This window comes from Moschus berezovskii, chromosome 22, assembly GCF_049115385.1.
Source record: "Moschus berezovskii isolate FMDL1 chromosome 22, NW_MosBer_1.0, whole genome shotgun sequence".
Lineage (NCBI taxonomy): Eukaryota > Metazoa > Chordata > Mammalia > Artiodactyla > Moschidae > Moschus > Moschus berezovskii.
In genome coordinates, this window is record NC_142481.1 from 13,165,909 (window position 1) to 13,191,446 (window position 25,538).

Here is a 25,538-nt window from a genome sequence, read left to right on the forward strand (position 1 = left end):
CAAGTCTGTCTTGTGGTCCCAGTTGACAGTTTGAGGGGTAATGGGGCATGGATGGATTTGCTTATTCTGTTATGAGAATATCTGAGACATACAGTGTTCAAACTTCTTCGCCGCGCTCACCGTGGCCGTAACGGGGCCACGCCGCAAATGGCTGAACCGTGGGTCGTGGCTGGAAAGACTTCTTACCCAAAAATGGAAGTGGGTGGGGGAGAGAAAATGTCAATCACAGCATAGTTCCGCCCCCAAAAGGCCGCTAGGGCCAATTAGCAACCCGCAGGGCGGGTGCAAGGCCAGGGGAGGAGGGTGCCGTTGCCCCAGCAACAACCTGGGAGGCAGGAGGCGGACTCAGTCGCGGAGAGATCTGCGCCTCAGAGCTCTCGCTGTCAGGAAGGTCCTAGGAGAGGCGTGAGCCGGACCTGGGGAGTCAGCGCCTGCGGAGAGAGGGACAGGTCAGGCCCATGAACTCCAAGCCCCGCCAGCGCTCTCGCCTCTCCTAACCGTTAGGTATTTTGCGGTAGGAATAACGCATGCGCGAACTCACACAGGCGGCGCTAAGGCGCCCAGCACATAAAACGCATGCGCCTCGCCTCATGGACTTGGGGGGCGGAAGTCTGACGTGGGAGGCGGAGCTTTTGTGTTGTGGGCGGAGCCATTGGGGCCCCTGGGGCGGGACTTTCCGAAGCGTTGAGCCTAGCAAGAAGTTATTTTAGAGGCAGGCCGAGTTACGCGCCAGCTCCTTGGAGCGTACGTTTCTCGCCGCTTATTTTTCTGAAACTCTCCTGGAGAGGCAGTTAGTATCATGGTTGAAACCGCAACCTCAGTGGTTTGACGAAACCAGCTTGGAATCCCACGTATTGCTCCTTACTTGGTGGGCCTCAGTCTTCCCATCTATTAGGTGGAGATAATTGTACACTTTTCTCATAAGTCTGTGATTATATTTTCCCCTTGCAGGGCAATGGCTGAGGTGCACGTGATCGGACAGATCATGGGGGCCACCGGTTTCTCAGAAAGTAGCCTGTTCTGCAAGTGGGGCGTCCACACAGGTATCCCCCGACATGGTTCATTTCCCCACCGAAACCTCTCCGTCTAGCTGCTTCACCTCTTTCCTTGACCCTTGGCTCCGTCCCTGGTCCTCAGCTTCCGTCAGTTCTCAGGACTCCTACCCCTGACCACATTCTGTTCATGCGAGTCTCGGGCTCCCTTCTTATCCCTTCCCATCCCACCTCTGGGAACTCTGAGTTCTAGTCTCTCAATACACATTCCCTGAGGGCTTCCCATGGTGGTGCTAGTGGTAAAGAACCTGCCTGCCAATGCAAGAGACGTAAGAGACACGGGTTTGATCCCTGCGTCTGGAAGATCCCCTGAAGGAGGGCATGGCAACCCATTCCAGTATTCTTGCCTGGAGAATCCCATGGACAGAGGAGCCTGGTAGGCTATAGTCTATAGGGTCACAAAGAGTCAGACGCGACTGAAGTGACTTAGCACACAGCAAGGATAGGGGACTATAGGCTTGACACACCCACCCACCCCCAACACACACTCCCAATCCTCAAAACACTTAACAGCCCTAACAACACTATTTGGGTTCCATTCCCTGTCTTAGAGGTGCCTTGGGTGACTCCCCCATCTTAATTCTTTGCTTTACTGTCTCCGTTTATTGAGTTCTTAGGATGAAATGGAAGTTTCCATCTTGTAATTAAGAGGAGAGACCACCCTCCTGTATTCATATTTCTCTGTGAAAACGTAGGAACCTGGTTCTGATCGTCATCCAAGTCCATCCACACAAGCCCAAGAGGGACCTTGGAGGTCCCAGTTTTCATGCCTTTCCATCAGAGGCAATAGAGTGTGGTGGTTAGTGTGATAGGGCCACAGGTCACCAAGCCTGGGCTCAAATACAAACTCCCTTACCTATTAATTGGGAGCCTTTGGACTTGACCTTTTTGAGCCTGTTTCCTTGTCTGAAAATGAAGCTAACAGCACCTAAGAGGCAGCAGAGTACTGAGAGGTTAAGAGCAGAGACTGCCTGGATTCAAAACCAGCTCCTGTTTATTAATTATGGAACCTTGGGCACTTGTCTTTGCCTCGATTCCCCTGTCTATACAATGGGAATAATAGCACTATTTACCTCATGGAGTTGTTGTGAGGACTACATGAATATCAACAGCCCTTAGAAGAGGACCTGGATTTGTAAGTCCTCGTAAGTGTTTGCCTGGCTTGTGTAACAGCTGGATGGGCTCTTTTTTCTAAGCCTGGGATATGTTGTCTAGCAGAGATACATGTCCATGAAATGAGTGTGGCCATTGTCATCATCATCTTTTTAGGTCCAGAGTCCTTTGTGATCTCACTGGTGGATAGACTAGTGGCTGAGATTCCCTGGGAAATTGGGATCCTCCAGTTGAGTGAATAAGACAAGCCTGGAATCAACTTGGTTTCCAGCACGCTACCACTCATTTGTTCTGTGACCCTGGGCAAGCGCTATTCCCTCTCAGAACCTCAGTTTCCTAGTCCATAAAATGGGACTATTTGTCCTTCATAGCAACGTCAGGAAGTCTTGTATGTGAGAATCCTGACTCAAGGTCTGTTGCTTTTCTCACCTGGCCCAGAAGGGAGCAGTGACCAACATGATTTTTATTATTTCAGGGGGCTCTTTGCCAGGGAGAGGAGGGTTAGTTATGCAAAGGAGAGCTGAGGGGCAGTCAGATAAGGGGCTTGGTCTCTGCTATCAGTCAGAACTCTATTTGAGAAACTTCCCTGGTGGTTAAGATTCCATTTAACCACTTCCAGTGGTTAAGATTCCACACTTCCACTGCAGGGGCCATGGGTTCGATCCCTGGTCAAGAAATTAAGATCCCTGCATGCTTCGAGGCATGGTCAAAAACAAAAAACAAACAAACCAGAAACAAAACAGAGCTCCATTTGAATTAGCTCCACTGTGGGACTTGGTCTGCTGTGGTCCTGCTGTAGGCCCAGCGTGGAGAACAGTGCTTAGCACAGAGAAGGTATTCAGTAAAGGTTTGTGGAATGAATGGCCAAGTGCCATTCCTTCTCAGAGTCTGTTTCTTTACCTGTAAGATGAGGATTGTATTAGCCCCCACCTCCTAGGATCATTTCTTTGTCTAGCAAACACATATTGAGCACCTTCTGTGTACCAAGATCTGGGTTTGCGGTCCTGGGTATCCAGTACTTTACAAGATCCCTGCTCTCTTGGGGCTCACAGTAGGGGAGACAGAAAATAAATAAACAGATAAAGACATGAGTCCAATAATTACAGATCGTGTACTAGGTCCTCGGGAGAGATGAGCTGAGAGATGATGTGAGACGGACTGGTTAGTTTGGGGATAGGAGGGTGAGGGAGAACACCTCTGTGAAAGTAGCACTTGAGCTGATCCCTGAAGTATGGAAAAAAAAGTCTGGGGACATTCAGGAGCAGGGTTTTCTAGGCAAAGGGAACAGCCAGTGCAAAGGCCCTGAAGAGTGGAACAAAAATAGAACCAGTGAGGCCAGAGAGTGGTGAGGAACGAGGAAAGTGATGCAAGATGAGCTCAGGAAGGTGGTGGGTGGGGGTGGGGTGGGTGGTGGGCACAGGCCAGGCCTTTCAGGGCCTGTGGGCTATGGAGGAGAATCTGTAAGCAGGGGGTGGGGTGGGGATTAAGAGTCCCAGAAGGCGGATTAAATGAATTCATCACTAAAGCGCTTAGCACAGCGTCTGGCATTCGGTAAGCACTCAGTGCATTTTTGATATTACTGTCACCCTCGGTAGGATTGCTATTACGATGCACCTTTCATGATATGCTCTGTGCTTTTGTTCATGAAGGACACCCTTGGACCCATCTTAGTCCTCGGACTACTGCTGCTGCTAAGTCGCTTCAGTCGTGTCTGGACTAGGGCCTCTAAATGTGGAATGAGAATAGTAATATAATAAAGTTATACCCATCACTTACTCAGCAGGCACTGTGCCATGGCCACTAGTCTTAGTGCTTCGTGTGTATTAATTCATTTAATCAAATCACAAACCTGTGAGGGATGCATTATTATTATACCCACCTTACAGATGGGAAGACCAAGGCAGAGAAAGGTAACAAGCCCAAGGTTGCATAGGCAGGAAGAAATAGTGCCAAGATTTAAATCTAGACATATGGCTCCAGAATCTACACTTTGCAACCCTTGACAACCACCCACCCCTGGTTCCAGAGAGAAAGGGGGTCCTGCAGCCACAGTGGGATCCCCTTCCTGAGGACTGTCTCCTGCCCCTCCCCCCCCACCTCATCCATGTCCTGGCTCTCACTTGCAGGGGCAGCATGGAAGCTCCTGTCAGGTGTGCGGGAGGGCCAAACACAGGTGGACACCCCCCAGATAGGGGACGTGGCCTACTGGTCCCACCCCATCGACCTGCACTTCGCCACCAAAGGCCTTCAAGGTGGGTTCCCAGCCTGGGCCTCAGGCTAGACTAACGGGAGGTGGGTTAGTGGCACCCCCATGCTACCAGAACCGGAACCACCAAGTGCTGGCCCTGCTTCCTGTGCCATTGGGTTCCTTTCCTGACCAGATTTAGCCCGGGAGAGGCTGAGCTGAAACCTCCCCAGGCCAGCTCTAGAGTTCGTTAGAACCGGGGCAGAGGGCAGGGTTAACGGGGCAAGGTCAAGGGGCGGGCCGGGGGAGAGGGGCGTGACTTTCACAGAGACAAAGCAAGAGAGTCTTCCATCAGAAGGAAGCTGGGAGGCACTTCCTGGAGGTCCAGGGGTTAAGATGCTGCCCTTCCAATGCAGGGGGCGTGGGTTTGATCCCTGGTAGGGGAACTAAGATCCCACACACTACTTGGCTCAGCCAAAAAAAAAAAGGAGGAAGCTGGGGGAGGGCTATGAGAGAGAAAGAGGTAAAGGCTAGTGGCTGTTCTGCAAGCAGGACTTTTCTGCTGCTCAAGGGTAAATGAATATGTGAGAGAGGAGGGGTATCAGAAAACCTTTTCTGGAGGAATATTTGTGTCGTTACAAAGGAGTAGATTCCAGGAAATAGTCTAGACAAATATGCCATATATTTCTATCATATAAATAATAGTTACTGAGTGCCTGCCCTGTGTCAGGGGGGCCAAGGAGATGTCAGTGATGAGACAGCCCCTGCTAGCCCAGCTCTGTTCCCACACAGATCATCTCTGGGGAGAGAAAGAGCTACCCTGAGTGGCAACCCAGAGTGGGCAGACCTGGGATGAGGGATCCTGAAGGGCTCTGGGAGCCCAGAGGAGGTGCCTTACTCTGCTGGGGGAGTTCAGGGAGGGCTTCCTGGAGGAGGGGGAATGTTTGGCTTTGCTGTGAAGAGTCAATAGGAGCTATTAAAACAGAACGATGGAAGAGGGTTCTAGGCAGAAACCCAAGTGTGGAAGGGTCAAGGGGAAAAGGTGAGTTGGGTATTTGAAGGATGGAGGGTAAGCAAGGGGACTACACGGGGTGATGTGGCAGGGGACAGGGAACAGGCCCTGCAGGATCTTCAGTGCCAGGCCGCAGAGTGGAGGCCATATCTGGGGAGTCAGAGCAGGTGATTGACAAGTCAGATTTTGCTTTTAAAAGATCCCTCTGGGGACTTCCCTGGTGGTCCAGAGGTTGAGAATCCACCTTTCAATGCAGGGGACATAGGTTCAATCCCTGGTCAGGGAACTAAGATCTCACATGCTGTGGAGCAGCTGGGTCCATGTGACTACTGAGTCTGTGGGCTCTGGAGCCCTTGTGCCGCAACAGAGATCCCATGTGCCACAACTGAGACCTGACGCAGTCAAACAAATAAATAAACATTAAAAAAAAAAAAAGATTGCAATTAAAAAAAAAGATCCCTCTGAGTGCCTCATGAGTGACGGATTGGAAGGTGAGGCAGGCCACAGTCCTTTCAGCTCTTAAGGATCCCAAATACCTTGCCGTTTCTTTTCTCATTCTATTAGGAAATCCCATTAGCTCCACCTTTGGAATGCATCCTGAATGTCATCACTCCCCCCACCCCCTTCAAAGCACCCTGATCTGTCCACCATTACCTCTCACTGGGCTGTTACCATGGAGTCTTTACTGAGGTGTCCCCCCTGTGAACACCTAAGTCAGGTCACATTCCTCCTCTGCTTAGGACCCTCTGTGATCCCCACATTACTCAAGGTAAAAGGCAAAGCTTTACCATGGAAGGACAGGGTCCTGCTTGGTCTGGTTCTGTCTCCCCTTCCCCGTCTGCTCCAGCCACATCAGTCCCACCAGGCAGCTCCTACCTGAGGGCCTTTGCACTAGCTGTCCCCTCTGCTGGGAGCACTCTTTCCTAGATAGCCATATAGCCCCCAGGCTCTTCCCTCCTTTAAGCATTCCCTCCGATGTCACCTTCTCAGTAAATTTTTTCTTGATCACCGCCTTCTAAAACTGCATGCCTACTCCCACCCTACCCAGCTTATTTTTCTCCAGAGCAGTTATCACCATCTAACATACCCTATAATTTGCGTATTTACTGTGTTGGTTGTCTAAGATGTCAGCTGCACAAGGGCAGGAATTTTTGTCTGCCCTGTTCACTGCTGTATCCCCAGCTTCTAGAACAGGGCCAAGCTCAGAGAGACTCAGAAAGGAGGGTGAAATGGGGCTGGATCTCCCAAGCACTTAGCCTATAGGGTGAGGAGCTGAACTGTATCTTGAGTGAGGAACTGGGAAATCTATGGAAAGGGGAGAAAGATGCTTCCAGCTGCCAGGTGAACGATGATGAAGGCAAGAAAGAAGGCCCCGAGGCCAGGAAAGAGGACAGGATGTGGCCATGGGGAGGGAAGGAAGGAGGCATCCAGGACAAGGCCCAACACCCTCAGCTGGGGACTGGGCTCCCCGAAGATAGGGACACAGAGGAGGAGGCCAACAGAGAATTCAACAGAGGCCAGACCTCAAGGGCCTAGAATGTTGAGGTTGGACTTTATACTGAATGCATTAGGGAATCATGGAAGGGTTTTGAGCAGAGGAAGAACCTGGATTCAGAAAGATCCCTTTGGCTGCTCTGTGGTGGTCCAGAGGAGGAGGGTAGGGCAGAAACCTGGCAGGGAAGCACTGGGCCTGGGGTCTTCAGGAGCAGGAGGCTGGGCTGTACCCCTTCACCTTTCCTCCCTCCCTCCTCTCCTGCAGGCTGGCCCCGGCTCCATCTCCAGGTGTGGTCCCAGGACAGCTTTGGCCGCTGCCAGCTTGCAGGCTATGGCTTTTGCCATGTGCCCAGCAGTCCAGGCACCCACCAGCTGGACTGCCCCACGTGGCGGCCCCTGGGCAGCTGGCGAGAGCAGCTGGCGAGGGCCTTCGTGGGTGGCGGGCCTCAGCTGCTGCACGGAGATGCCATCTACAGTGGGGCTGACCGCTATCGCCTGCACACCACTTCTGGTGGCACCGTGCACCTCGAGCTGAGCCTGCTGCTGCGCCACTTCGATCGCTATGGGGTTGAATGCTGAAGGAGCCTATAAGGGTGGCTGGCCCCCAGCCATGTCTTGGGACACCCCATAAGGGGCAGGATGGTGCAGTGGTCAGAAGCATGGGCTTTGGAGACTATCAGACCTGACCCAGCCAAGGCTGGTGCGGCTTCTATCCTGACTGGCAATTCAAGCCCAGTGGCTGCCCCTCCCAGGTCCAGTTTTCCCATCTGTAAAATGGGGGCAGTAGGTGTGTGGGCTCACAGGGATTGGGTGCAGAGAAGCTGCTGGCACATGGAAGGGCTCAATAAAGGTGTGGTGCTTTTCAAGTGTGGGTGCTTTTCTGACCTTAATCTGTCAGACGTGGGCCGGGGGTGGGGGGATTCCTCCTACTGTTACCCTCCTCCTCAAGCCCCCTTCCCTTGCCCTCTGCCTCAGCGTCTGACCCCCTTCCCCACTCTGGGTGATGCTCTTAAGGGCCCCCACTCCTTGGGGGTTCCCCCTGCCCCGTGCCCCTTTCCCCAGTGGCTCCTTAGCTTCTGGCTGACCCTCTTCCCCTCTGCCCCGGTTTCCCACTCTCCACTCGGGGCGGTCCACCTCGGAGTCCCCGTATCCTGCGTCCCCATTCTCAGAGCCTTCCTCACTATGTAGGTCCCCCGGCCCAGTCCTCAAAGCCACACGCTTCACTGCCGCCCGCTTCGGTGGCGCTCGACCGCCAGGAGGCAGCACCCTGTTGGTGGGGCGGAGCCGGGTGCCCGCCCCCTCCCCCCGGGCTTAAGGGACCCCCCTTGGAGCCCGCCCACGCAAGATGCGGACCGTGGCCCGGCCCCCCCGTGCCCTCCCCCAGAGGGCCGCCCCCGCCCCGCGCGCTTCCTGGGTGGGGCCGGGGCGGCTTCAAAAACCCCCGCTGCCCCTGCCGGTCCCCGCTGCCGCCGCCCTTCGCGCCCCAGGCCGTCCCACCTCCCTCCTCCCGCCGCGGATCCGCCAGACAGCAAGGCCCCCGGCCGGGGGCAGGGGGGACGCCCCCTCCGGGGCACCCCCCGGGCTCGGAGCCGCCCGCGGGGCTGAGGAGCAGCCCGAGGCCCCAGAGTCTGAGACGAGCCGCCGCCGCCCCCGCCGCTGCCGCCGCCACTGCGGGGAGGAGGGGGAGGAGGAGCGGGAGGAGGGACGAGCTGGTTGGGAGAAGAGGAAAAAAAGTTTTGAGACTTTTCCGCTGCCGCTGGGAGCCGAAGGCGCGGGGACCGCAACGCGCAGCGCTGCTCCGCGAGGCAGGACTTGAGCACCCCAGACAGCAGCAGCCCCCGCCACCGCCTCGGACGCTTGCTCCCTCCCTGCCGCCTACACGGCATTCCCCAGGCGCCCCCATTCCGGACCAGCCATCAGGAACCGCAAATCCGACTCCCGCGAAGACTTGACCCCAGACTTCGGGCGCACCCCCCTGCACGGCCCCCCAACTCCCCAGCCTCTGTCCTGAGCCCCCGCGCATCCGAGGACCCTTCTCCGGGAGACGGGATCTCTCAGACTTGCCTCAGCTTTTCTATTCAAGATCACCCATCTCTAGTACAGAGCTCACCCATCTCGGTTTTTTTCCGTGGGATACAGAGAACCCACCCATCAGAGCCTCCCCTCCAGCTCTGCTCCGTTCTCCCTGAAGGCCTCAACTCTCCCTGCAAACAGACCCTCCTACCTTTTCCTCGGGAGACCCCCACCCACCCCAGCCCCTGTAGGGGCGGGGCCTCCCTCTTCCCACCCCAGCCCAGCTCGCGCTCTCGGCTGTGCCGGGGGGCGCTGCCTCCCCCATGCCGCCCTCGGGGCTGCGGCTACTGCCGCTGCTGCTGCCGCTGCTGTGGCTACTAATGCTGACGCCTGGCCGGCCGGTCGCCGGGCTGTCCACCTGCAAGACCATCGACATGGAGCTGGTGAAGCGGAAGCGCATCGAGGCCATCCGCGGCCAGATTCTGTCCAAGCTTCGGCTCGCCAGCCCCCCTAGCCAGGGGGACGTGCCACCCGGCCCGCTGCCCGAGGCCATACTGGCCCTTTACAACAGTACCCGCGACCGGGTGGCCGGGGAAAGTGCCGAAACGGAGCCTGAGCCAGAGGCGGACTACTACGCCAAGGAGGTCACCCGCGTGCTAATGGTGGAATACGGCAACGGTGAGCTTGCAGGGGCAGGGGACCCTGGAGGGGAGCCCCCAGGGGGCGCCGGAGTGCAGGGGTCACGGGGAGGAAATTGCTGGTAGAGGAAACTGGCTGGAGGAAGAGAACCCCCGGGGGCGCTGGGAACGTGGTTGGGGGGAGGGGTCCCAAAGAGGATAGAGCTGAGCTCCCTAACCCCAAGGTATCTGGTCTTGAATAAGAGATAGTGAGCGAAGTGGACCGCTTTTAGAGGGCGACGGGATCATGCGAGATCGTGCGGGGAGTCCCTTAGAGTGAGAGAAGCGAAGCCATTCGAAAAAGACTTCCCCTTTGCAGGGTGCTCGAGAATGCGGGGGTCGTGGGAGTGGGGTTGCAGAGAGGGAGCTCACTTTGGGGGAAACTAGCACCCCGGCATTTGGAAAAGGAGAGAGAGGTAGTGGGGAAAGCTGACCCAGAGTTCAGGGGCCGTGAGGCAGGAAGATTCAAGGACAGAAAAACAGAAGCGAACCCCAGAGGGGTGCCAGGAAAGTAGAGAAAGTGGACCCGCATGCACAGGACGCGAAGAACACGCGAGATTGGGGGAGGGCTTAGAAAGAGAGGCGGGGAGGGGGTGATAAAGGTGAGGTCGGAAGGAGACGCGAGGTTGTAGGGTGCGGGAAACTAGCGGGAGAGGAGACCCTAGAATGTGCCCAGGGGGTGGGGGCGGGGGGTGCCCAGGATGCACCAGGAGGTGCTCTGAGTATTTCCCAGACGGACTGTAAGAGGAGGAAACCCAGAGAAGGAAGCGCGCGCCCCCAGGAAACCTACAATACTGGGTCGTGGGAAGGGGTTTACAGAACGGGAGGATAAGCGTGGGAAAGGTGGACTTGGAATGGGGTAGAACAGCGACGGATGGTGTCATGCTGGGAGCAGCAGGGCCCCCCACCCTCCCGCCGCTGACTGGGAGGAAGAGGGCTGAGTGAGGAGTCGTAGTAGGGAGAGATAGGTGGGTGGCTGCGACTCTGCGAGACCCGGGGGAAAGACCGAGCTTGTAGGGGTTGGAGAAGCCCCACGTGGGTGCCACGCGCGGGCGTGGGGGAGGAGCCTGCGCTTCCGGAAGGAGCAGGAGGACCCCGCAGAGCTCTGCGGCGAGCCTAGACCCCCAGCTCCTAGTTCCTCCCTGCGAGGCTGGGGAAACCCCAGCGTCCGGCTGCCTAGCCCTCCCTTCCTTTTCCTTCTCGTGCCTCGGGGTTGGGGTGGGGGGTTACGGGGCGGGGATCGCGCGCGGAGCCTGGGGCGAGACGAGGCAGGTCCGGTCCCCGCCCTCGCGACGGCGGCGGCTCCCTGCCTCTTCGCCCCCAGCTCGGGGCGGGGCTACCCCGGGCCCGCCCTGTCGGCGCCCGCGCGGGTACCCGGGCGTCCCGGGGGCCCCGAGGCCCGGGGGCGAGGCTTTCAGTTTCCCTCGTGGGCAGTAGACGTGTGGGTCTCTGGCCCATTTGGGCGCCCAGTTGCGGCTTCAGTCAAATGACATCCCTGCAGGCTACCCACCCACATCTCCGTCTCACCTTTTCCGTCGACGCTTCACCTTCGTCGGAGAGGTTTTTCCAACGCTGACACCTTCAGTTTCTCTTCAGCGCTCTCCTGCCTCCATCTCGCTCCCAAACCCTCCGTCTGTCTTCCCGTTTGTCTTCTGCCTTTCCGTCTCTCCCGCATCCGTGTTGCTCGGTCCCTCTCTGGGTCACCAAGCTTCTCTCTCCATCTCTTCCCTTTTTCTTCTCTCTTTTTCTCCTCCGTATCCTACTCTCCATCTCTCCCTCTGACCCGTCCTGCTCCCTCTATCGCTCTTCCTCCCTATCTGTCTCCTGGGCCTGGGCTCTGCCCTTCCGTTTGAGTCGCCTGAGTAACCCTTGGGCCAAGATAGGGCTTATTTGTGAGGAAGAGGGGCCAGCCAAGAGATGGGAGGAGCAGGGGGAAGGAGGCGCTCAAGAGGGTCTTCCTCTGTCTTTTCTCAACATGTCTCCACCATTTCCATGCCCCCACCGCAGAGGCCTAAAGAAACTGCTCCGGTTGATCAAGGCCTGCCCCCCTCATTCCCAGTCCCCAATTTTTCCTGGACTGGGAGTCTTCTTAATTTTCTGTTTCCCTTCCCCCACCCCTGAAGCCATCCTTATCTAGAGTGAACTTTACTTTCTCTAACCAGTTAAAGGAGGAAATACTACTTACTACTAATTAAAAAAAAAATAACCACATTAACAGGGAGGGAGCATAGCCTAGGGATTAAGAGCATAGGCTCTGATCAGACTGGCTGAGTTTGAATCCCCACCCCACACTGTAGTTTCCTGGCTGTGTGGCCTAGGGGCAAATTGTTTCATCTCTTTGCCTCAGTTTGCCCATCTATAAAATGGGTATACTAATAGACTCTTTCTCATGGGGTTGTTGAACACACATTAGAGTAACCATTGTATGCAGACTCTGTGCGACATACTTTATCTGCATCATCTCATCTATTTCACACTGTCATTCTGTCATCAGTCCTTGGCTTATAGGTGAGAATCTGGCACAGAGAGAGGAATTCATCTGCCCAAAGTTGCACTCCTCTCTTCAGTTAGGAGAGCCTAGGTTGGGAGGCAGAGAGCTTGATGTCAAGTAGATTTAACAGCTCCAAGAGAGAATGTGACTTGCCCAAGGTCACAGAAGGCAGCAGAGGCATAGTCTGATCCAAGGGCCCTTTATCTCTCAGCTTCAACATAACTTGCATTTGAGGCTCCAGGTGCTGGAGAGGCCTGAGCAAGCAGAGCAGCCCCACCCCCAAGCCGGCTTTGTACTGAGGGGCCAGCCACTTCTTACCTGATGAGAGGGAAGTATGGATAGGACCCTGTTTAAAGAGCTAGCGGAATTTCCCTGGTGGTCCAGTGGCTCAGACTCCAAGTTCCCAATGCAGGGGACCCAGGTTCGATCCCTGGTCAGGGAACTAGATCTCACATGTTGCAACTAAGTGTTCGCATGCTGCAACTAAAGACCCCGCACTGCACGAAGCCCGAAGATCCTACACCACAACTAAGACCCTGCACAGCCAAATAAATAAATATTTAAAATAATAGTAAAGAGGTGGAAACAAACCCAGAGAGGAGAAGCTAGTCACCTAAGGTCACACAGCTAAAAAGTGTCAGGGTCGGACTCCAACCCAGAGCTCTTCAATTTGGGGTACACTAGCTCCCCTGCCCCTTGCCAAACACTGACAGCGCCCCCCCCCGACTCTTTCCGCCTAGAAATCTATGAGAAAATGAAGTCTAGCTCGCACAGCATATATATGTTCTTCAACACGTCTGAGCTCCGGGAAGCGGTGCCCGAACCTGTGTTGCTCTCTCGGGCAGAGCTGCGCCTGCTGAGGCTCAAGTTAAAAGTGGAGCAGCACGTGGAGCTGTACCAGGTGGGGGCAAGGGTCCCGGAAGGAGGCCTGGGCTGGGGTGGTCCCAGGATGGCCGCAAGGCTGGTGGCTGCAGGGTCCACGTGGACCAACCCTGAAGGATGAGGGAGCACAGACTGTGGAGTCTCCTAGAGCCCTAGAATGTTAAATGCTTAGCAGCTGGAATCTTTGGAGCTGGACTCTGAAAACTCAGGACAAGGAAAGTTGGAATCTTTGAAAAGTTGGAGACTTTCAAAATGCCCTGTGCCCACGCAGTAGCCACTAGCCACATATGGCCGTTTAAGTGGATTAAAATTAAATAGAATAAAGAGTTCAGTTTCTCAGTCTCACTGGCCATAGTTCAAGTGGCTCGTAGTCACATGGGGTGAGTGGCTGCTATTTTGGACACCGCCGATAAAGCCCATTTGCATCGTCACAGAAAGTTCTCTTGGATAGCTCTGTTCTAGAAGAGTCTCCAGGAAGAGTCCAGAAAATCTGGATTTTCTAAAAGGCTATGTGACCTAGAAGCCCTGTCAGATGGAATGTTAGATTCAGTGGTAGATGTTACTCTTACGACGAGGAAGCTCTGATACTAACTGCTCGGAGTCTAGAGAACTCGGCTTTATGCTGCCAGTTCCCAGGGCGTCATTCCTCGTGGATGTCAGGCGTCTGCACCGTCCAGGTTTCTGGCACGTCGGACTCCTGGGTTTGTTGAACTTGACTCTCATAAAACTTCTCGGGTTCATAGAATGTGTAATTCTTGGGGTGCCACCAAGTGCTGGAGTTATGGAATGACTTCGAACATAACTTCTAGAAAGCGACAGACTGTCAGAATTCAGAGCTGTATCATCAATGACCTCTGTGATGTCAGTAGGAGAATCGTAGCCTCATGAGCTGTCCAAGCTGAAAGGACCCGGGCATTTCACCAGTGAGGAAACTGAGGCCACAAAAGAGAAACAAATTTTTCATAGCCATCCCGGCATCAAGGGTGGAGGCTGAAATGCCTAGGTGCCTTGACCCCCAGCCTGGAGTTCTCTGTCCCCTGTCGTGGGGTTGGGTGGTTTCTGTGAAGCCCCTCAGTGTGGCTGTCTGGGAGGGGGACTGTCTGAGGGACTGTGTGGAGACCCGTTTTGGGGAGCAGATGGAATGAGGGGTGCAGGGTACATGGGTGTGTGTGGCAGCCTCTACCCACTGTCTCACCCCCCAATTCTTCATCCCCCAGAAATATAGCAACAATTCCTGGCGCTACCTCAGCAACCGGCTGCTCGCCCCCAGCGACTCACCGGAGTGGCTGTCCTTTGATGTCACTGGAGTTGTGCGGCAGTGGCTGACCCACAGAGGTGAGGAGCACTTGTCTGCCCAGCCTCTGTTTTGTAACCCATTATTTGTCCTGAGACCACCCTGCCTAGCACCCCTTGCCCTGTGTTGGGGCCGAAGAGCCCAGACCTGGCCCTCCTCCCAGACACTCACGCCTGAGTGATTAATGGTTAATCCATTTCTGGAGCACCTGCCCTGTGCTGGGTGATGCTGGAGACACAGAAGTGACGAAAACAGCTTCATCCTGACCTTTAGGAAGCTCGTGCTCCGTTGCTTGGGTTGGGGGACTTGGGGAAAAGACATGAAAACCAGGTAGTAATGTCCCAGCGTGGGCAGGGTTGGGATGGGGAGCCCAGAGGAGGTGCCTGATGCAGCCTGGGAGGTCAGGGAGGGCTTCCTGGAGGAGGGGATATTGGAGTGGGTGTCAGAGGGATGCATGGGGCCAGCCCGGGAAAGGAGGGAGGGGCAAGAGTGTTCAAGGCAGAGGAATAGGCTGTGCTGAGGCCTCGAGTCCAGGGAAAGCCTGACATACCTGTTCTGTCTGGAAAAGGACTATCTGTCCTGTCATGTAGAAGGCCCCAGTACTCAAATCTCCCTTCCTAGTCTCCCTCTCATTCCTTCCTTCACTGGGGTAAATGCTAGTAGGTTCCTGCTCTCTGGCTGGCCCTATGCTGGTGGGGTGGGGGAACACAGTGGTAATCATGACAGCCTCCCCTCATGGGACCCATACTCACTTCTAGATACCCAGGAAATCTTGCCCAAAGCCTTAGCAGGCTATGATGGCCAGGTTGAGCAGGGCCGGGCTGGGGGAGGCCATAAGTGCTACAGGAGCCCAGAGTGGGTACCCTAACCCCTCTGAGGGGGTCCAAGAGGACTTTCTGGGTGAGAATGATTGTGTTGAGACTCATGCAAGAGGTGATGGTTTGGCCAGAGGAAATGATGGGGGTTAGGGAGCAGGTGCATACTGGGACAAGTGTCCTGAGCTGACTGCTGAGTCCAGAGCACCCGATACAGGGTCCCACACTATTGTGGGTGCTTAGGAAAGCATTCATTCAGTCATTCATTCAAGAAACCTTTCTTCTGGAATATGTGTGCACATTCAGCTGATTCACTTTGCTGTACAGTAGAAACTAATACAACATTGTACAGCAACTACGCTCCGGTAAAAGCCAATTTAAAAAATAAGAACAACTGATAAATACTGCTATGATGATTAGATATACATATTCTTTCAAACGGGCTTCCCTGGTGACTCAGATGGTAAAGAATCCGCCTGCAATGCAGGAGACTAGGTTCAATCCCTGGGTTGGAAAGATGCCCTGGAAAAGAGAATGGCTACCTACTCCAGTATTCTTGCCTGGAGAATCCCATGGACAGAGGAGCCTGGTGGGCTACAGTCCATAGGGTCGCAGAGTTGGACACAACTGAGTGACGAACACACTATTCTTTCAAAAAATGTTAATAAAAACTGTTACTTTTTGTTTTGTATATTTTTTAAAAAAAGGAAAAAGGAAAACCTTTCTTCTGCACCTGCCTTATGACAGGAGCCTAATCCTTGCATCCCATCCCAGCCCTGCCTGTGGGCCTTGGCTTCCTCATCTGTAAAATGGGGAACTTTGCTGAGGATTAAAGGAAATAACACCCAAAGAGTGTTTAGAACAGGGTCTGGCGCCCAGAGCACTCAGGAGATGTTTGTTTTTAAGACTGAGGGCCAGGCCCAGCAGGGAACAAGAAAACAAGGTTCCCTGCCCCCGTTGTATCCTGCTCACCACTGAGAACAATGAGGGAAATAAATAGCCAAAGACTAATGTCAGAGCTACAGAGGTCAGTGCTTTGGAGAAAAAAAGGTGCTGTCACAGTGGGGAGAGGGGCTGTGTCCCGGAGGGCCTCCTGGGGGAGGTGGCCTCGGAGCTGAGACCTGGAGGAGGAGAAGGAGGCCGCAAGGCCAAGAACTGGAGCGAGAGGGTGCAGTGAGGGGGCAGGCAGGGGAAGGGGCAGGAAAGAGATCCCCCCACACCCCAGGGGTTTGCGACTTCCTTCCTCTCCTGCCCACCCGCAGGGATGGGTGAGCCGCCCCCCTCATGCTGGCTCCCCTCTCCCCACTCCCACAGAGGGAATCGAGGGCTTTCGCCTCAGTGCCCACTGCTCCTGTGACAGTAAAGATAACACGCTTCAAGTGGACATTAACGGTGAGGCCCCCTCCCTGCCCCCCGCCCTCGCCGACGCCCAGTCGTGATGTGTGTCTGTCTGTCTCTGTGTGTGTCCTCCCCCGCCCATCTCCGTCATTCATCCATCTGAGTGTGTGTGTGTGTGTGTGTCTCCAATCCTCCCCACCCCCTTGACGCCCAAAACCAAAGCAGGGTTCAGTTCCGGCCGCCGGGGTGACCTCGCCACCATTCACGGCATGAACCGGCCCTTCCTGCTCCTCATGGCCACCCCTCTGGAGAGGGCCCAGCACCTGCACAGCTCCCGCCACCGCCGAGCCCTGGACACCAACTACTGCTTCAGGTGAACCTTGCAGCCTTCTGGGCTGGGGGCGTCCTCGCCATCCACTGAGCGGCCACCGCAGGTTGGGTACCTAGCTGGTGCGCTGGTTGGGCTAGCGTCTCCTTCAGCCTGGAGGGTTCAGGGGATGAGGTCTGAGCCTCGGATGCTGGAGTGTGTGCGAACTGGGAGTCCTGGGATGTTGAGATCAGGTGGGTCTCTTGCTGGTTGGTTGGCATCGGAGACTTATTAGAATGTGGAACACTGAACATGTGGGACTTCAGCATTGGAAGGGTACCGTGTTAGATTTGTGTACTGTGGGCAGGTTGGGGTTTGAAAACGTTGGGATTCTAGGATGTTAGAATTCGGTATTAATTATTGAAATCTGAGAATGTTGGAATGTTGGGTTCTTAGAAGTTGGGAATTCAGAACTGGAAGATTGCCCATGATGGGTACCATTGACAGACTGGAATCTCCCATGTTGGCAGGTTGGAGTCCTTGAATATTAGGTCCAGAATGGTGGAATCCTGTGTTGAACTTTTAGCATCCATAAATGTTGGAGTTGGTGGAAGCCAGAATACTGGTACCTTAGCATGTTGGGACTCAGTCTTATTATTTGTTTATTCTTGGTTGCACTGAATCTTCACTGCTGCTTGGGCTTTCTTTAGTTGAGGAGGCGTCTCTTGTTGAGGAGCATGGGCCCTAGATGCTTTGTCTTCAGTGGTTGCAGCTTGCGGGCTTAAGTCGCTTCTGGGCACATGGGATCTTCCCTGACCTGGGATCAAATCCATGTCCCCTGCATTGGCAGGTGGATTCTTAACCACTGGACCACCAGGGAAGCCCTGGTGCTAGAGTCTTGTTAGAATCTTGGAAGCCTGTGATCTTAGAAAGTGGCAGCTTGACCCTCTTGGAAGATGGGCTCAGAACTGTGGAATGCTGGAATGCAGTTTTGAAATATTGGAATTCAAGAATGCCAAGATAAAACAAAAAACAGAATGCCAAGATCCTCGAGAGTGGGGATGTGGGAATTCTAGAAAGTTGGAAAGCTGTTGCTGTGTTAGTATCTTGAGATGCCAGTGTATTGCAGTCTAAGAAAACTGAGAAGTTGTAGTCTTGGAATTTTGGAATTCAGAGTTAGAATATTGCAAATTTAGAATGATAATCTGACCTTAGCCTGCCTCTGCTAAGTACTTTGATGGTGCCTTTGGGCTTTGTTGCATGCACTTCTCCTGCTGGAAAGTCAGCTCTGTTTCCAAGGTCCTTCATCACCAGATCCTACCCTCTGCCCAACAACACTATCAATGAATGGATGGATTAAAGTCTGAGTGCCAGCCTGCTGTAACTTTAAGAGAGAGGCAGCCAGCCACATGAGCGACACAATGTCACTTAGGAAATCTTGCCAAAAATCAAACCTGAAGCCCATCAATAATGGTAGGTCCAACTCCCAATTTTCCAGAAATATAAGGACAGAGAAACATGTTAAACAGCACCATGGGCATGCAGTCTGCAACATCTAGATTGTGGGAAACCTGACCCAGTTTCTTCAACAAATATGATACAAAGGGATGAAATAGGGAGATGGGTTTATAGATTTTTAAAAGAATCTTAAAAGATGTATCAACCAATAGCCATGTATAGACTTTACTTGAGTCTTTATGTATGGAGACTGTTTTTAAGATTTTATTTACTTATTTGCTTTTTGGCCTCGCTTCATGGTCTCCAGGATCTTAACCTGACCAGGGATCAAACCCATGTCTCCTGCATTGGGAGCATGGAATACTAACCACTGGACCACCAGGGAATTCCCCAAACTTTTTCTTTTTTTTAAAGATATTGGGACTTCCCTGGTAGTCCAGTGTTTAAGACTGTGCTTCCAATGCAGGGGATGTGGGTTTGATCCCTTGTCAGGGAACTAAGATCCCATATGCTACATGGCATGGCTAAAAAAATAGATAAAATAATTGAAAAGATATTTATGAGAGTTGGGGAAGTATGAACTCTGACTAGATATTTGATGATATCAAGGAATTACTGTTTTTTGTGTGATGCTTTAAAGTAGTCTAGATTTACTTGGAGATAGAAATATTTATGGATGAAATAATACGGTGGGTGACGTGGGTTTCAAAATCATTCGTCAAAGGAGAGAAAGTGGACGCGGGTAGAAATACAGTGAAACTGACCATGACTTGGTGTTTGCTGGAGCCCGATGGTAGAGACACAGCAGTTAAATGTAAGATTCTCTGCTTTGGGGAATGTCCCATGCCTGTGCTGTGCTCAGTAGTGTCTGACTCTTTGCGACCCCATGGACTGTAGCCCGCCAGACTCTTCTGTCCATGGAATTTTCCAGGCAACACTACTGGAGTGGGTTGGTGTATGTCCGAGACTTTCCACAATAAAAAGTTATTCTTAGCTTAACCACTATCTCCACTGGGAAGCCTCAATGACCCTTTCCCTAACATCCAGGGTTAGAGAGTAGCTCAGGGTCACCTGGAGGGCTTGTTAAATGTGGTCTGCTGTCTCCCAGCCATCCCCACCCCCTAGTTTCTGATTCAGTGCATCTGGGGTGGGGCCTGAGAACTTGCATCTCCCAGAAGTTCCCAGGCGATGCTGCTGCCGCTGCTCCAGGAACCCCACGTGGAGAGCAGTTGAGTTGGGTAATGGAATCACACACTTCATATCAGAGGATCTCAGCACCCCAGCAGAGCTGGACCAGAAATGATAGATTTTTCTGGACAGTGGTTCTTCCCCTTCTGTGAATCTAAGACCTTTTTGAGAAGCTGAAAGCCAGGAACCTTTTCCCCCCAGAATATGCCTATACATACACACATATGTGGGCTTCCCTGGTAGCTCATCGATAAAGAATCTGCCTGCAATGCAGGAGCTACAGGAAACGCAGGTTTGATCTTTGAGTCGGGAAGATCCCTCAGAGGGGGAAATGGCAACCCATTCCAGTATTCTTGCCTGGAGAATCCCATGGACAGAGGAGCCTGGCAGACTGCAGTCCAGGGGGTCACAGAAGAGTCAGACATGACTTAGCGACTACACAACAACAACACACATACGTGTGCATGGTTTAGAGAGCTCAGACACCTCCCTGAGCCTGTCCATGGACATCCTGATGTCTCCTCGGCACTTAACAATATCTTATTTGATCTAACGTCCCCTGTATCTTTGTACAGATGAAGGAACTGAGGCCTAACCAGACTGAGGAGGGACCAGGCTGAGCTCACAGGAATCTTAGTTTCCTGACTTCCTTTTTGAGGTCCTGTGGCTCTTGGAAAGGTCTTGTCTTGCCTTGGGAGAGCCTGTGGCATCACCTCCTCCTGCTCTGCTTGAGCTGACATGGTTGGGCTGGGCAAATGAAGTCAGAGACCTCTGGCCCTGAGCTCTACCACCTACAGCCTACATTTGAACAGACGGCATCCCCCTTTCTCTAAGGCTCAGTTTATTCCTCCTTCAAATGGGAATAACAATATAAGACCTGCCTTGGAACTTCCCTGGTGTGGCTAAGACACCACACTCCCAATGCAGGGGGCCTGGGTTCGCTCTCTGGTCAGGGAACTAAGATTCTCATATAGCAACCAAAGAATTCACCTGTTGCTGCGAAGACCTGGCACAGCCAAATACATATTAAAAACTAATAAGACCTGCCTTGTAGGAAATTCTGTATTGATTTTTAAATAGGAAAATACATGCACATGGAGCAAACCTAGAAAGGCTATTCAAAGACTCTCCAGTTCTGACCCCTCAGTCCCCCTCTGAACAGACTTTTATTATATTTGTGCAGGCTTTTCTCTAGTTGCAGCATGTGGTTTCTCACTGCAGTGGCTTCTCTTGTTGCAGAGCACGGGCTCAAGAGTGCATGGACTACAGTAGTTGCAGCACATAGAGTTAGCAGTTGTGGCTCCCAGGCTCTAGAGCACAGGCTCAATACTTGTGGCACAAGGGTTTTGTCACTCCACAGCATATGGGGTCTTCCCGGACAAGGGATCAAACCCATGTCTCCTTCATTGCAAGGCAGATTCTTTACCACTGAGCCACCAGGGAAGCCCGAGGACTGACTTTTGCATCTGAGCCCGAATCAGAGATCATGAGTACATGGCAGTAGTCTTACACACCACCACTCTCTGATGTGCTTCTAAAAAATCCAACATATTGATCAATTAATTTATACAGCCAACACTTGCTAAGCACCTGCCATGTGCTAGGGACTGTTATAGGCAGTGGGGACACCTTTAGGGACAAAATAGACAAAAAGTCCTGTCTTCAGAGGAAGACAGGAAATGAACAGATGAACAAATCAATCTCTAATAAAAGAGCAGGTTGCAGTAAGTTCGAAGAAGGAATATAAATCCAAGGAAGAGGAAAGAAAGAAATCATTGTGATGATTTGTTTTTCCTATTCTGATTTAAACTTTTTATTATGGAAACATTTAAATGTATAAGCAACCAAGATGGTAAAATGAACCCCCATACACTCTCATCTAGATCAACAGGCATTAAGATTTGCCCCATTTCTGTTGCATTTTTTTAAAAATTTATTTTATTGAAGGCAAATTACCTTACATTAATATATTGGTTGGTTTTGCCATACATTGACATGAATCCGCCCCGGGTGTACATGTGTTCCCTTTCTTGAACCCCCCTCCCACCTCCCTTTTCCCCATATCCTCCCTCCATGTCATCCCCGTGCACCAGCCCCAAGCATCCTGTATCATGCGTCGAACCTGGACTGGTCACTTATGATAATATACATGCTACAATGCCGTTCTCCCCAATCATCCCATCTTCACCCTCTCCCACAGAGTCCCAAAGACTGTTTTATATGCCTATGTCTCTTTTGCAGTCTCGTATACAGGGTTCAGGTTGCCATCTTTCTAAATTCCATATATATGCGTTAGTATACTGTATTGATGTTTTTCTTTCTGGCTTACTTCACTCTGTATAATTGGCTCCAATTTCATCCACCTCATTAAAACTGATTCAAATGTTGCAGACATTTTTATATTTCCTTGCAGAACTGAAATGCTGTTATTACGCTAAATGGAATTAACTATCTTTTTTTTTTTTTGCTGCGCCTCATGGCATGTGAGATATTTCCTGACCAGGAATCGAACCCATGCCGCCTACATTGGAAGCACATGGTCTTTACCAATTCCTAGAAAGTCCCTAGGAATTGACAACTCTTTAGATTGGTATTTTGGGTAGGATCATCCAGGAAGGCCTCTGAGGCAATGACATCATTTGCTTAACTGATATTTATTGAGCACCTGCTGCATGCCAGGCAGTGTTGTAGGAGGGAAGACTCCCCAAAGTGAAGGATGTTTGAGCACATGTATAAATGGAGTGAAGGAACAGAGCCAGAGAGGGTATCTGTGGGAAAAGCAAGCCAGGCAGAAGGAACAGCACGTGCAAAGGTCCTGGACTGGGACTCAGGAACAGCGAGGATGCTAAAGTGGCCAGAGGACAGCGAGAGGAGGAGTGGGGAGGAAGTTGAGATCAGCTAGATCCAGTGGCTCCTTGAGCTTGTGGTGAGGACTTGGACATTGGACTTGTTCAGAGCAGAGGAGAGACATGACAGTCTCTAGGATGTGGCCCCAGGAGGCAGGGATTTGTCTGTTTCATTTGTACTGAGTCCCCAGTAGACCCCAGCCCAACACGGAGTAGTTCAGTAAACATTTGTTGCACGCTGAGAACATATCAGTACACGTGGACCTGCACTATGTTGTTTATGTTGCAGTGTGTCAGTGTGGGGTGATCTGTGTAGCTGTCCCCTGTGGACAGTCATTTGGCTTCTTTAAGCTTGGTGTTTTTTTTTTTTGGCTGCACTGTGCAGCATGCAACGTGGAACTTCCTTGACCAGGGGGATTGAATCCATGCGCCCTACAGTGGAAGCTTGGAGTCTTTGTTTGTTTGCTTGTTTGTTCCTTTTTTTGTTGTATTGAAGCTCGGAGTCTTAACCACTGGATGTCTCCCTGGGAACTCCCCTCACTTGGCGCCTTACGGGTTTGTTTTGAGTGCTGCCTGAGATAATGCTCATGAGGTTGCCCTTGGTGCAGTGCTGGACTAGAGGAAGTGCTTTATCAATGTTAGCGATGATCACTACTATTATTACTATTATTGCTGTTATTATCACAGAGGGTGCAAGGGAGTCCAGGTTGGATACCGTGCTGGAGGGCAACCAGGGTGAAACACACTTCAGGGGAGGAGGGGCAGCCTTCTGCTCTCCTGACTGTTTTTCTCTCCCGCCTGCAGCTCTACAGAAAAGAACTGCTGTGTTCGTCAGCTCTACATTGACTTCCGCAAGGACCTGGGCTGGAAGTGGATTCACGAACCCAAGGGGTACCACGCCAATTTCTGCCTGGGGCCCTGCCCTTACATCTGGAGCCTGGACACCCAGTACAGCAAGGTGCGTCTGGAGCCCGACACCCCCACTCCCCAGGTGGGGGTGGGATGGGGGTAGCAGAAATCGAGGGAGAGGGAGAAAGAGAGGTCAAATCAGATGAATTGGCGAGATGGCAGTCAGAAATACAGGGGAGAGGGAGGTTGGAGGGGAGGTGATAATAGGATGGAAGAAAAGCTCGAGGCAGGGTCTGCAACGTTAGAGACTCCAGGGAGTGGGAGACAGAGATCTGGGAGACCTAGTGGTAAAGAACCCGCCTGCCAATGCAGGAGACACAAGAGACAGACGTGAGTTCAATCCCTGGGTCAGGAAGATCCCCTGGAGAAGGAAATGGCGGCCCACTCCAGTATTCTTGCCTGGGAAACCCCATGGACAGAGGAGCCTGGCGTCCTACAGTCCATGGGGTCACAGAGTCGGATACGACTAAAGTGACTTAGCCCGTGGAGACGGATAACTTGGGCGAGGGAAGAGGTGGGGAGATGGAAGGAGAAAGAAAAGGAGAGGCAGAGTGAGAGAAAAAGGCAGGAGGGTAGAGAATTCGGAAGATGGAAGGAGAAAGACAGTGGGATACAAGCCAAGAGTGGAACATGGGGAGAGGCAGAGAACCAGAAAGACACGGAATGAGATGGGGAGAGGCTGGCAGGGTGGCGGCATCCTCCCCACGGCCCGACCCTGACTCCGCGCGCCCGCCCCGCAGGTCCTGGCCCTGTACAACCAGCACAACCCGGGCGCGTCGGCGGCGCCGTGCTGCGTGCCTCAGGCGCTGGAGCCCCTGCCCATCGTGTACTACGTGGGCCGCAAGCCCAAGGTGGAGCAGTTGTCCAACATGATCGTGCGCTCCTGCAAGTGCAGCTGAGGCCCCGCCCCACCCAACAGTCCCCGCCCCCACTGGCCCCGCCCACCCGGCAGGCCCGGCCCCGCCCCCGCCCGCCTCACCAGAACTGTATTTAAGGACACAGCACCCCGCCCCCCCATCAAGCCCACCTGGGGTCCATTAAAGGTGGCGAGAGGATTGGGTCTTTGTGTCTTTGGGCGCTGACGGCGTTCTCCCTTCCGACGTTCTCTCCCCCCCCCCCCATCTGCCTCCTCCTGTCCTCCTGTCTTTATTCATTTGCCCCTCTTCACACAAAAACTTCCTTTGCGCTTGTTATGTTCCTTACTCCTAGTGAACATTTAGATTTATTTATTGTTAGGTTTATTGATTGAGCACCTTGGACCCTATTTTAAGTGTCTTATATTAATTAACTCTTTAAACCACCATAACAAAGCTCTGAGATAAAGAGATTGATAACACCCACTTTAAGAAAACCGAAGCCCAGAGAGGTTAAGGAATTGTTCCTGCCCACGAAGAACCTACTTTGTGGGGAGGAGACAGACGTAGTAGCGTTGTGCAAAAATAGGAAAGCAGGATGGGCTAGAGATGGCTTTGGGGAGGAGGGAGGGCTTCTTGGAGGAGGTGGCATTTGGGACTTGAAGGAAGCCAAAATGGCAGCTTGGGGGAGGATGGGGGAGGGTGTTCTTGGTAGGAGGACGAAAGCAAAGGCCTGGAAGTGAAGATGAACTTGGGGTAAGCTACACAGGAAAGAGGCCAGTGCGGTTAGAAGGGAGGGGCATAGGGAAGGGTGTTAAGATCTGAGTCAGAAAGTAACACTCACAGGCCAGAGAGTAATAACAACAATTCTCCACGCCAGGTATGGAGCTTCTAGCTCATGGCATTCTCCCCGCAGCTCAAGAAAGCAGGGGTTGGCAAACTATCTCCCGAGGCAAATTCTGACGGGCTGCCCGTTTCTGTAAATAAAATTTTACTGGACCACAGCCTTGATCGTTCCCTACTGTACTGTCTGTGGCTGATTTAGTGCTTCAAGGGCAGAGTTGAGTAGAAACTGTGCAAGGTCAAAAACCTTTACTATCTGACCCTTGACAGGGAAAGCCTGACAACTGCTACAGGGACCATTTGCTCCCCACTCCACAGATGGGAATACTGAGACACAGATTAAGTGACTTGTTAAGGTCACACAGCTAGCAAATGGCAAAGCTGGGATTCGAATCCAGGCAGCTGGAGTTGGGGGTTTATGCACATGACTTCTGCACTGGTCCCACCTTCCAGACCCCCATCAGGGAACCTGTGAGAACCTGTTCTCTGAGGGAGGCAGGCACCGTGACAGGGTTTTCAACAGAAGAGGGACGTGAGTTGACCTGCTCAGAGGTTCCCTCTGGCTGATGGTTGAAAGCAGACTGAAGTGGGCATGAGGGTGACCCCAGGAAGACCAACTGTCCAGGAGAGAAATGACAGCACCCTGAGCTGGGCTGGGTTTCCCTTTGCTCTGTTGGTTTCTATCTGCTGGGGTCTTGCTGGTGAACTCTCCCCTGCTTCCTCTTTCTCTGGCCTCTCAGATTCCCCTCTTGCCCCTGGTTTCAGTT

At 52.8% G+C, this 25,538-nt stretch overlaps 2 protein-coding genes across 5 annotated transcripts; both read left to right on the plus strand.

Moving 5' to 3' along the window:
* Nucleotides 1–292: 292 nt before the first annotated feature.
* On the plus strand, nucleotides 293–7,722 carry B9D2 (B9 domain containing 2). 3 transcript variants are annotated; one of them, XM_055412090.2, is made up of 4 exons: nucleotides 293–449; nucleotides 952–1,043; nucleotides 4,292–4,417; nucleotides 7,122–7,722. In XM_055412090.2, exons 2-4 carry the CDS (start codon nucleotides 956–958, stop codon nucleotides 7,433–7,435), a joined length of 528 nt encoding a protein of 175 aa, XP_055268065.2. In that variant the 5' UTR covers nucleotides 293–449; nucleotides 952–955; the 3' UTR covers nucleotides 7,436–7,722. The 3 variants fall into 3 exon arrangements, with proteins under 3 accessions (XP_055268065.2, XP_088686339.1, XP_055268066.2); XM_088830213.1 differs by having other exon boundaries at nucleotides 347–499; XM_055412091.2 differs by having other exon boundaries at nucleotides 349–504.
* A 584-nt stretch (nucleotides 7,723–8,306) lies between these two features.
* Nucleotides 8,307–24,129, plus strand: TGFB1 (transforming growth factor beta 1). Of its 2 annotated transcripts, none has more exons than XM_055412092.2 (7): nucleotides 8,307–9,547; nucleotides 12,778–12,938; nucleotides 14,137–14,254; nucleotides 16,343–16,420; nucleotides 16,589–16,739; nucleotides 22,970–23,123; nucleotides 23,815–24,129. In XM_055412092.2, the coding sequence occupies exons 1-7, from the start codon at nucleotides 9,193–9,195 to the stop codon at nucleotides 23,971–23,973; spliced, it is 1,176 nt and encodes a 391-aa protein (XP_055268067.1). In that variant the 5' UTR covers nucleotides 8,307–9,192; the 3' UTR covers nucleotides 23,974–24,129. The 2 variants fall into 2 exon arrangements, with proteins under 2 accessions (XP_055268067.1, XP_055268068.1); XM_055412093.2 differs by having other exon boundaries at nucleotides 8,310–9,547; nucleotides 16,592–16,739.
* Nucleotides 24,130–25,538: the final 1,409 nt, after the last annotated feature.

Excerpts from the sequence above, each read along its gene's own strand:
- B9D2 (XM_055412090.2), top strand. The coding sequence starts at position 956 with ATGGCTGAGGTGCACGTGATCGGACAGATCATGGGGGCCACCGGTTTC. Across the intron at positions 1,044-4,291 it reads CAAGTGGGGCGTCCACACAG|GGGCAGCATGGAAGCTCCTG; the intron begins GTATCCCCCGAC and ends TCTCACTTGCAG. Across the intron at positions 4,418-7,121 it reads CGCCACCAAAGGCCTTCAAG|GCTGGCCCCGGCTCCATCTC; the intron begins GTGGGTTCCCAG and ends CCTCTCCTGCAG.
- TGFB1 (XM_055412092.2), top strand. The coding sequence starts at position 9,193 with ATGCCGCCCTCGGGGCTGCGGCTACTGCCGCTGCTGCTGCCGCTGCTG. Across the intron at positions 9,548-12,777 it reads AATGGTGGAATACGGCAACG|AAATCTATGAGAAAATGAAG; the intron begins GTGAGCTTGCAG and ends CTTTCCGCCTAG. Across the intron at positions 23,124-23,814 it reads TGGACACCCAGTACAGCAAG|GTCCTGGCCCTGTACAACCA; the intron begins GTGCGTCTGGAG and ends CCCGCCCCGCAG.